At 38.9% G+C, this 11,382-nt stretch overlaps 1 protein-coding gene across 50 annotated transcripts in view; it reads right to left on the bottom strand.

Annotated features, from left to right (window-relative positions):
- Positions 1 to 885: 885 nt before the first annotated feature.
- MAP2 (microtubule associated protein 2) overlaps positions 886 to 11,382 on the bottom strand; it is a 283,205-nt gene continuing 272,708 nt past the window's right edge. For 47 of the 50 annotated variants that reach the window (XM_067026736.1, XM_067026747.1, XM_067026746.1 and 44 more), the window contains 3 exons: positions 8,852 to 8,933; positions 5,185 to 5,297; positions 886 to 4,747 (listed from right to left, as the gene is read on the bottom strand). In XM_067026736.1, coding sequence (XP_066882837.1) covers positions 4,532 to 4,747; positions 5,185 to 5,297; positions 8,852 to 8,933 — 411 coding nt within the window. In that variant the 3' untranslated portion in view covers positions 886 to 4,531. Of the gene's footprint in view, positions 4,748 to 5,184; positions 5,298 to 8,851; positions 8,934 to 10,896; positions 10,990 to 11,382 lie in introns of all 50 variants that reach the window. The other 3 variants (XM_067026772.1, XM_067026774.1, XM_067026775.1) reach the window with 3 other exon arrangements.

Raw genomic sequence — 11,382 nt, 5'->3', positions numbered from 1 at the left:
TGAGCAGGTGACCCATGTAATGCAATGATTTTTCAGACCCTGGATTTTGGCTAGTTCTGTTGGGAAAGAGGTTTTCTTTGGGAGGCTGTGAAACCTGGAGCTCCCAGGGATCATCAGGAGAGGGGTGCCTGCCTGAGGATGAAGACAACATAGAGGAAGCAGAACTAAAATTTGGAAAAAGAAAAAGTCCTGATGACATCTTTTGAGAGCCTAGATCCAGAGTTGAAAAAAGAGTCTTTTATTTTATAATTTTTTAAAAATTCATTTATTTATTTATTTTTGGCTGCATTGGGTCTTCATTGCTGCGCACAGGCCCCCTCCAGCTGCCGTGAGCAGTGGCCTCTCCCGCCGCAGAGCACAGGCTCCAGGTGCGCCGGCTTCAGCAGTCTTAGCACTCTGGCTCAGTGCTGTGGCTCGTGGGCTCCAGAGCGCAGGGTCAGTAGTAGTGGCGCAGGGTCCCAGCTGCTCCACGGCACACGGGATCTTTCCGGACTAAGGCTCAAACCCATGTCCCCTGCATTGGCAGGTGGGCTCCCAACCACTGTGCCACCAGGGAAGCCCCAAGAAAGAGTCTAAATGACATTTTTTGAGTGCCTGGATACATCCTTGCCTGAGGCAGATACTCCTGTCTAGTTGGATACTTGAGCCAATAAATTTGCTTTTATGCTTAGGTCAATTCGAGTTTCTGTCACTTGCAACAGATAGCACCCTGCTAATACAGTAGTGATAGGGCCTGACACATAGTAGGCATTCAGCAGATATCTGTAGCCTTCTCTTCATAATTTTTCTTTGGTTGGATTGAGCAATTTATATTAGATTAGATTAGATCATATATTATATATTATGGTTTTTTCCAGAGAAGAAGAAACAGTCTGAAACTATCAGTTAGGTGACAAGCAACTTTATTTTGCAAAACAATCACTATACAGCAACAAATACATTTGCAAATTTTGCTTGAAAAACATGAACTAACTACAACCAGCCATTGAAGAAATGCCTTTCTATGGTAACAGGCTCTAGAATTATCAGAAGAAAGAAACCCCCCACAGATTTGTAGCGGCATGTTGGAACCTTGGAATCCCAGCATACAGAGTATACTTTTTGTTGATTTTTTTTTCTTTTTGCTAAAGTTGAAGTAGATCTTCATGATTGACATTTTAGGAGTCTAAAAATAAGCTCTTTCCTGCTAGGGACTTGGCCTCAACCTACATACCCAGGCTAAAAATCCTAGGTGTTAAAAAACAAACATCAATGCTGATTTTAGCACATCAGTCTTTGAAGGAATGTCTAGAATTTGCCTTTCCAAGCCATGGATCTATCTTTTCTGGCCACTTAGACCATGAATAGTTTATTTTCCTCCTTTCTGTGGCAAGAAAAATAGGAGAAAATACTAGCACTATGTCAGAATCAACCACATTGAGATTATTTCTTTAATAATATTGACATGATATTATATTTTGGCCGATGACCCCATTTCCTGCTCTATAACTATATGAGTGTGTGGAGAAGGTCAGCTACCGTCAGTACATTTTTCCATTTAACCAAGTTCTCTCTTCAGCCTTCTTCAGCTATACCTAGTTAGTGTTACACAGGTGTCTTGCTTGTGGGTGGGATTTTAGCCCATCACCCTGCTGGAACTCAGCAGGAGAATCCAGAGAGAGTTGGTTCCTAAATGAACATGGCCTTTGAGACTCATCATGAACTCGGATCTCTCCTGCATCACTGTAACGTACCCAATTATTGGTTGCAGGTGACCCAGAGAGAGTGAGTGGGCCTTTTAACTCTTCACAGCTCTGGATTACTTATGTTTCCTTAAACAGGTTCTCAAAGGCTAAAGCCAGAGAGAAACTGGCATTGATAGATCTAGAATTGGAACTATGAAGCCTTAGTTTCTAGATCAGCGTATGGATGTCCCCACAAGAGTGGTGTTCAAAAAGCTTAATTTGTGTCGTTAATCTTGAGTGTAAAGGCAAGATGGGTTCCACCCCTTATCCCCATAAGAAGACATTTAGCCTGTGTTTCTTTCTTTTACTTGTACAAATTATCAGGTTCATTTTGTCAACTTTTTATAAAGAATTCTATTTCCATACAAAGCAAGGGCATGTATTCATTATAATTTTGCTGTGATTTGAAGTAAACATTTGTTTTAATGTCAAATCTAATAACTTGGTACTTTATATGATCTTTATTTTAGACATGTATTTGTAAGAAACAATTTTAATATGTAGATCATGTTTACTTATTCATAATGCTTATAAAAAGTTTAAACCAGGTTGAAAAATAATACTTGTTTCACAGGTTAAAACTGTTCTAACCAGCTGTTAACTTCAGCTTTAATCACTATCTAACACTACCAAACACATAAGAAAATACTGTTAAGTCTCCACACTCCTATTCTTTCTTCTATTTTCTGGTGCATTTCAAGGGAAGCTGATGAATAAAATGCCCAGATGGGACAAATCAAACCTCACAGCAATAATTAGGCAGAAAACAGACACATCCACAGTCCTAATCAGTCATTTCTAAATCTTTGTCCTACAAAATAACTGATCTATAGATAGTTTCAGAAATGTTTGCCTATGTAAAACCTCTTAGTTGAGAATGAATGGTGCACTTTTGCTCCTAGAGTTTCTTTTATGGAAGTCGCATTGGTTGTAATTTCCAACGGGCCATAAAATGGCACCCGCGTCTCTGTCTTTGCATCCCTTGGCTTCTTTCTTAGATGCTACGATACTAGCTCGTTGCCTCAGTCCATGTTCATCATTTCCTCCTTTGTATTCGAGAACTGATTTGGCTCAAAGGAATCAAACGCCTACTGGACCATTTGCCTTTTACTGTTCAGATCCAGCCTACCGTCCATGAGCAAGAAAAAGAACAGATAAAATACTAAAAAGCATCCATCTAGCCTGGTAACCCACTGCCTTATTCAGGCTATTGACTATTTCATTGCTTATTCATAAATCTAAGATGAATGATTTGTAAAGTGAATTAATAGATTTGTGATTTCTAGACCGTATCTAAAGTCAGAATGGTATTATCTACTGATAAATAATAGTGTTCCTTTACAGAGTACAATGTTGTAGTTATGAAAAAACTGATTTAGATATCTGCATCTCCAGTGTTTTATAGCTATAGCTTCTCAAAATACCGTATTTTCCCCTTCTGATCAAGGGATCTTTGGGTATGGAGGTCAGACATTTTCTATCAGATAATTTAATAAACAGGTACTATTTGGAAGAATGGGATAACATGCCCCCAAATCCCACTGTTAGTTTCAACTTTAGCAAATGGAAAAAAAAAAAGAAAAAGAAATCTTCAGAAGTCTGTTTCATGAATGATTACAGGAATAAAACCCAAACTATCCTGTGATTCAAAATAAGATAAATCCATAATCTTACACCAACAATCTGTAAACCCTTTTATGTATAACTGGACCCACCCCCACAAACTCCATGTTGGTGAAAGCAAAGAAAAACAAATTTTTTCTAGCATCACGGGAGAGACTTGTATCTGGCACTAAAACAGGGTTACAGCTTTGAGTTGTTACAGAAAGCAACTTCATGCTAAAACTTTTTGTCTTTTTAAACTTTTTTTTTAATAGGGAAAGAACCCTGCTAACACCTACTTTCACACACCTAAAACTGCAACACCAAAGGGTGCAGGAGACACAGATGCTGTGAATAAGGAAGTATAATATTCAAGTATATGAGGAAGTATCACAAATGGCCACAGAGAAATATATATATATTTATATCTATAATACTGTATCAAACAGATGGAAAGGGGCTATGAAACTGGTAGTGTGTACACAAATCTAGCTGATCAACCGACGTTCTAATCAGACACGAGTCCACCCTAATGAAAGTGCTTCATTCCTAAGAGATGCACTTTATACCACTTCCTCAACCACAGCTCAAATGCTTCATAACTATTTCTTAATTAGTTAAATAATTTATTGGATTGACTTATACTCTGATATAATTATCCAGGTCCCAAATGTTAATAACTTAATTGAATCTTTCTTCCCATTTATACAAAATAACGCTTTAAAAAAAACTTATTTCTTACATGCTCTTCCCTTCCTGCAATCAGACTCCTTGATTTAATTTAACCTGTAATAAGTTACAATGGGCAGCTTTTTATCTTTTCACCCAGCAACAAAATAGTGAAATGAGCAGCTTGGATTTTAACAAGGCCTTTCAGGATGTAGTGGATAGCCTTCAGGCACATGAAAGGTAGAAATGCAATTTTTAAAATAATAATACTCCATGCAAAACAGAGCAGAGCAAAAATAATTGTCCAATTGTACTCATGTAAAGCCAGTATCTTCCTGTTACAAATGGAAATCAAGTCAAGTTCTGCATATACTATTCTTTTTTTTTAAATATAAAATTGTAACAATTACTACAGTTCGGGAATGAGATTATTTATTTTATGGTTTGTAAAGAATGAATATAACACCTGCTCAGAGCCCACTCCTGCCAAGAGCTCATGCCTAAATAGTATTACTTCAATGCTAAACGAGAAATATTCACAAGCCCTGCTTAGCGAGTGCTGCAGTGACATCCTCGGCCAGGGTGGCAAGCTGGGGGGATTCGAGCAGGTTGATGCTTCCAGAAGAGGAGACGTTGCTGAGTCGTCGTGGGGATGCCACACTGGATCTGCCTGGGGACTGCGTAATGATCTCAGCCCCGTGGTCCACACGAGCCTTAGCATGCTCTCTGAAGTTCAACTTTTGGCTGTCAATCTGTTTAAGACAAGCATCAGTCCTCGTTAACTCAAGCATCTTTTTTTGTGTGTGTGGTACGCGGGCCTCTCACTGTTGTGGCCTCTCCCGTTGCGGAGCACAGGTTCCGGACGCGCAGGCTCAGCGGCCATGGCTCACGGGCCCAGCCGCTCCGCGGCATGTGGGATCTTCCCGGACCGGGGCACGAACCCCTGTCCCCTGCATCGGCAGGCGGACTCGCAACCACTGCACCACCAGGGAAGCCCAACTCAAGCATCTTAACTGTCGCTTAGCTCTTTCTCTATATCCCAGAGCTGATGTTCATGTCAGTTCTATTCAGCTCTACCATCCCTACTTCTAGATGTCCAGGCCTTCAATTTGGGACCCATTTTGATGAAGAGTATTTCAGAAGGATTTTGTTTTAAAAGGCAAGATCGGCTCATGATCTTGTCTCTTACCTTGACATTACCACCTCCAGGTACGTGGTGAGCATTGTCGAGTGAACCAACTTTAGCTTGGGCCTTTTCTTTGAAATCCAGTTTCACACTCTCAATTTTCACACGCCCACCACCTACGTAGGAGAGGAGAAAGGCTTTTAAATGCCTTGCTAAAATTAAATCTTATATTTGTGGTGACTAGTTCCCCAAAATGATTATAGTAGGTAGACCATGGCAAACGACAAACTTAATGAACTCTACTATCTCTCCGACCATGGATGTGAAAGGACTCTTTTAGAATTTCTAGTCTATACCATTTTCCCCACACCATCTACGGTAGTGACATCCTTTTTGTACCATTACGTGGACTGCTCTACATGTTAATTCCTTTCTCCTCTACTCAGGTCTAACCTAAAATATCAGAAGGGTTTTTCTTGTCTGTGTGATAAAAACTCTAAAAATAACACAATGAAAGTATCATATGTATCCTTTCTCAAACTTGACACATTTAGTCTCTTATTTCTAAGGGAGCAAATTAAATTGCAATGAAGCTCTTCTTTATTTTTCTTAATGGTAATAGGTCACTTGTTCAAAGAACTATTAGGCTAGCAATGGAGTGCATGTGGGTAATATTACCATTTGTCAATTTTCAGCATTGAGAGCTTGACTGATGAAACTGGAGTCAGGGGCTAAGTTGCTTAAGAGTTTCTATTTTAATTAGCAGATGGAGGGATAGGAAGAGACTCTTAGGAGATCCCATTCTTTTCCAGATGCCAAAGGACCAATGTGACTCTGACTTTGATCTGATAATACTGAGAAGGAGTTTTGACCATGCCATTTCCTTAAATGGTAATGAGTCTGAAACTCGAGGATCTGCTGATAGATGAGAGCACCATGAGCCCCCCTTCTGTGGCATTCCCCATTTCTGCACACCTTTCTCAGGCTTATGAATGTAAGGAGTTCTACATTGAGTAGGTATCTGTTGTCCTTTAGCCTGTTCTTGAGCCTGTCTGCTGATGTCTTTGACCTGGAAGGAAGGTGGATTAGACACCTTTACCTGTCTCCACCTAAGAGATTAGCTTTGACTTGCATTATTAACTTGGTTTTGGCTCTATGCATTGTTTTGGAAGGCCAGTGGTAAGCCATGTGACCCACTACTATCATTGCATCTCTCTTGGGATTTTGATTTGGGAAAAATACCTGAGGGACTCTATGGAAACATGGGAAAGATTTTTCAATTTTGGACTCTTACTGCTTATTTATCTCTGTAGACAAGAGAAAGGTCTGTTAAAACTTTACAGGTCTCTTAGGCCTGTGGTGTTTTTCTCATGTGATACCTGGACATTTATATTAACATCCAATTACCTGACCAGGGGTCCCTTGAAATTGTATGGTGTTACTGGATTAAACTTTGAAGATTCATTCATTCTCCTCCTGAAGCCTTAGGATGTGCATGATGTTATTTAACTCATGTTTACAGAAGACATGTAGTTGTCCTTCCCTCAAAAGATGCATAACTGCAGGAGTGTTATCCTTCCAACATTTTACTTGGCCCCATGGGTCTCACTTGTTGGTTGTTACAGGATTAGTGTGATTCATAAAACATAATTATATTGGTTGGAGTCCAGAAGATGTTGAGCTTTCAGCTACATGAGATCAACTTTCTTAGGATCTTACTTTTCTATTTTTTGGTGGCCTCTGATAGAAATTGTCTTTTCAAGTTTTCTTTCATGGTTATATATATTGTATCTATATAACCTTGTTAAAATTTTTTGAACTGTATTTTGAGAGAGAGAGAAAAAAATAACAATGTAACATTGACCCAAAATATATTCAGAAAAGGAAGACTGAGAAGTCTATTTCTGTTGAAGTCCTACTAGGTATTTTTATGTAACGCTTAGAGAAGCCCATTTGAATTCAGACATCTCTGCTTTTGGTTCTGAAAAATTCTGGCCCCATCAGGAGCAGTAACTGCAGAAGACTATAATCCCCATCAAGCTTCATATGTCCCAAAGTGAAGTCCACAAGCCCGGATATTTCAATTTGTGGCTCCAGGTGTCAAATTGTTTCCTTTATTTTCTCCTTAGATATTCTACAATCCAAAGTAACTTTGTGAAAAGCTTGCTATTGTCAAGGATCATTGTGCTAATACATCTTTATGAACTTAGTCATCTGGTTCATTTATTACACAGTAAGAAATAGATTTAGGAAAAGGTGGGAGTGAGTCCATAAAAATAGCCTTTTATGACCAGTAAAACATACACAGAATATTTTCTTATCTATATAAGATTTTTCTGTGCATCAAGACCCCAGGTGAATTTAACTAAATGTATACTTACTGTCTGGAATGAAAGAATCCAATATTGTCTCTTGTATTCTGGAAGAAAGTAGTCAGTGTAGCCAAATACTTCTATCATACTGTTGACACAGTACAAAGTCAACTAAATGTTTGTAGACTTAAATCATAGATGGGGGTTTGTGAAGATACCCACATGGGAACATATCCCTGCTGTTTCCTAAATGACAGAGAGCTAATTCCAGGGTAGCAATTCTGAAACCAGGAATGGAGATTCCTTACTCATAGTTTCTAACTCCTTGACTTGCCTTTATGAACACCCTTTGCCAAAGAGAAGCCCGATTTCTAGATATGTTTCCAATTCATTTACCTACTTTGAAACATATCCTATCTACCTTTGTTTTTCAACTAATAAATTCTTCTTAATAATCTCCTGGTCAGAAATCTCACTGGGCTCAATTGTTCTTATACCTTGTCTTGATAACATTTGAGACAATGATTAATGGGAATAACCTATTACCTGGTTTAATTAAGATGCCAAGCATAGATGGTTAAAACCAATTGCTTCCTCTTGTCCTTCAATGGCATATATAAATTGTGTCAAAGTATTCTCAAGAAAATTTACAAATTTGACAGTTGTCCATTATTTACATATGCATGGAGGTGGTATTTAGCAAAAACATAATACATGATACTCAGAAAAAGTGACTCATAATACATTAGAGGGAATTAAAGAGGGAAAAATCCCCAGCAAGATGAGTAGAAATTCTACCTTAGAGCATCAGTCTTATGAGATGTTCTAAAAAAAAAAGTCCATGGTCAAATAATTTGGGGGAAACATTGCATTCTGAGGATTCACAATACTTATTGACCTGGATCTGAGAAATTCAGCAGAAAAGTTAATTTTTTCAGCTTTACTTAAGCACAATCCTTTTTTCACATAATATAGAAAAACAATTTCTTGAAAAATCTTTGGAAATGCTTCTTTCAGTGCATGTATTATGTATAAATATATGGCCCAATGTATTTTATAGACTATATATTTCAAACGAGCTCCAATATGCATGCTGAGCACACAGAGATAAACGCATCTCATGTACCTTTTTATTTATTTATTTTTATTTATTTGTCTTTTTCTCTCTTTTTTTTTTTTTGGACCTTTTAATTTTTAACACGTCCTATGATATGTGGCCTGTTTGTGGTAACTAAGTTTACTTGTCCAAGTGAAGATGCCTTGAAATTTCTAATTTAAATTTCTATTAATAAAAGCATGAAGTATCGGGATTTGGAAAAGTCCTTCCAATTAGATATTTCACAGCAACACAAATTTTGCTTGTCAATTTCTTGAATCCAATCTAATATCTCTCAGACTACTAAAAAGTACTGATTTACCTGGCCTGTGGCGGATGTTTTTCAGAGAGCCGCATTTGGATGTCACGTGGCTTAGGTCTATCTTCTTGGTGACAATCTGTACCTGTGTGAACCACATAAAATGTGCTTAAAATAGTTTAGACATAAACAACCCCCAAGATCATATGTCAAATCTAGAAACATATCCAAACTCACAACATACAACAACATATACACACAAATGGGAAAACACAATCTTCCATAGATCCTCCCACATGTTCGGTTGGAAAGAAAAACCAAAGTGAAGGAAAATCCTAGAATAGAAGATTATATTAGCAGAAAACAGATCATGCCACAAGGGGATAGAAACACCTGGATTCATAAGGCAAGCTTCCACCCAGAGAACGAAGCCACATCGTGTCAAACCTTTCCATAAGCAAAGAGCCAAGTGAAGAGAGAAATTATTCTTTCAAAAGTGATTCTTACATAAAAATGACCAACTTTGCTCATAGAAACAAGAAGCCCAACACTGCTTTAAGATAACAAGAAGAAGAAAGCTCTAAACATGCTTTTCTAAAATACTATTGTCATGTCTTGGCTAAATGGAATTTTTATTGCACACCAAATTATCAATATAAAATGATAGCATTTTTTCTTCTTTGTGTCTTATTGAAATTATTTCATCTCCCAATATTTGAAACAGTGCTTTCCAAGTGTGGTTCCTGGTCCATTTGCATCAGAAATACATGGGAATTACTTAATTGAACACTGGAAATGGCACCAGGGAATATGCACATTTGAACAAGTGATTCTTCTCTAGGGGAAAATTTCAGACTACTGTTTTGGAGGTTGGACGCTCCCCTACTTACTTTAGAGATCATTAGTTATCTCAATTTATCCTTTTCCATGTAGGTGTTTTGACCGGCAGCACCCGTAGTAGAGGGCAGCTGGGTCTACCCTCTGATACCCTCAAATTATTTACTAGGACCAAGATTGCTTCTGTGAGAGTACCACATGGTGTGCGCTTACAGTCAGGGCAACAGGAAGGAGGGCAACATTGTCAGTGTAAATGCTGAGCCTGAGGCTTAGCCCTGCACCCTGGAAAGAGCCCAGAAAACCTTGCTGTGGTCCTCCCACATGGCATATTTTCATGCCCAGTGGAGCTACTTTGAACATCAGGTGACAGCTCCTGCTAGAAGGCACTTGCTTGCCTCTCCTTTCACTGCTTGACTCCATCTCTGCCCAGTTGAGGAGCAAGGAACCAAGAGTTATTAGATAGGTGAGAATTCTGGATTTGATAATCTATAAATTACTTGAGTCACAGATGGCCAGAATCTGAAGTTTAGGTGACAGGATCTGTAGTATAGAGAGTCACCCAGTTCGCCTTTTTTGTTATTCTAATTTTACAAAGAACCATGCTTTCTTTAGCTTGAGTTTGCCTGTTTCAACTCTTCCTCAACTACATTTGAGAAACATGGATTCATCTTTCCCTTTCTCTCATAGGATATTATTTTCACTCAGTTTAAGAGACAGGAGAAAAATCCATCAAGACAGAGTATACTGGGACTTGAATCTTTTCACTGAATTACAGATGAGCCATGCTTCACCAGTTTTGTATTATTCCAAATGATATCCCAACTCTCATGAATAATGAAGCACAAACTATTGACATTATACATTTCGGGTACTTTCAAGTACATCAGTCTTTGCCTCAAGAGTAACTTAAATGGAGCTAGAAAAGTGTGTGCACAGCTGACTTTTGCAGGGGAGTAGAGACAGCATGAGAAAATACCTTGAAGCCAAAGGCCAGCAAACAGATTGGCAAGTGAAGTGGGTTTTCCATCTCCCCAAAAACCATGGTGTACCCCATTACAAAAGCAAGAAATTTGCCAGTGAGCTTAGAGGGAAGGATGGGAAGGCCATCACCAAAAATGCAAGGCTGAGAAGCTCCCAAACCAGGGAGACGTGTGGAGCAGCAACAAGAAGGGGGGAGTATGTTGGGAGGGAGGCAGGAAAGGAGACAAAGTGCCTGCTGTGCAGATGGCTCCACACAATCAGGACGGCTCCTGACAGAAGCTTCTACTTACATGTCCGCCCCCAGCAGAATGTTTGATGTTATCCTTGGAACCACATCTGGACTGAACCTTGCTAAAATCAATCTTCTTGTTTAAAATCCTAACCTAAAAGGAATTGGAAGTAACTTCACTGTACATTCTTCTTTCAATAGGCTGGGTATAGGGAACCAAAAATGGGTAGCACCAAAGAGGCTCCAAACTCCCTTCCACCTACGTCATCATTTGAGAGAAAAGACTAACACCGAAACTGAAGAGCAGGTCTATCATATGAATATGAGCCCCTTTTCTCCTGCACCCCCAAGGGCCAAATGCCCGAGAGCCTTAGGTATCCCAGCTATAGGCCGCTATAATCCGGAAACAATATAGGAAAAGAAAAATAAAACTTGAATTATCTGTGAGGAGGAGGCTTCTGATATTGTGGGCAATGCTGGGACTCAGGTCCACTCTATGGAAGGTCCAATAGTGTAGATCAGCCCAGGATCCTGAAGGATACACCAA

The sequence above is a fragment of the Kogia breviceps genome, chromosome 2 (assembly GCF_026419965.1).
Source record: "Kogia breviceps isolate mKogBre1 chromosome 2, mKogBre1 haplotype 1, whole genome shotgun sequence".
NCBI lineage: Eukaryota > Metazoa > Chordata > Mammalia > Artiodactyla > Physeteridae > Kogia > Kogia breviceps.
The sequence above is the reverse complement of the archived record's forward strand: the minus strand, read 5'-3'. Positions and strand labels throughout refer to the sequence as shown.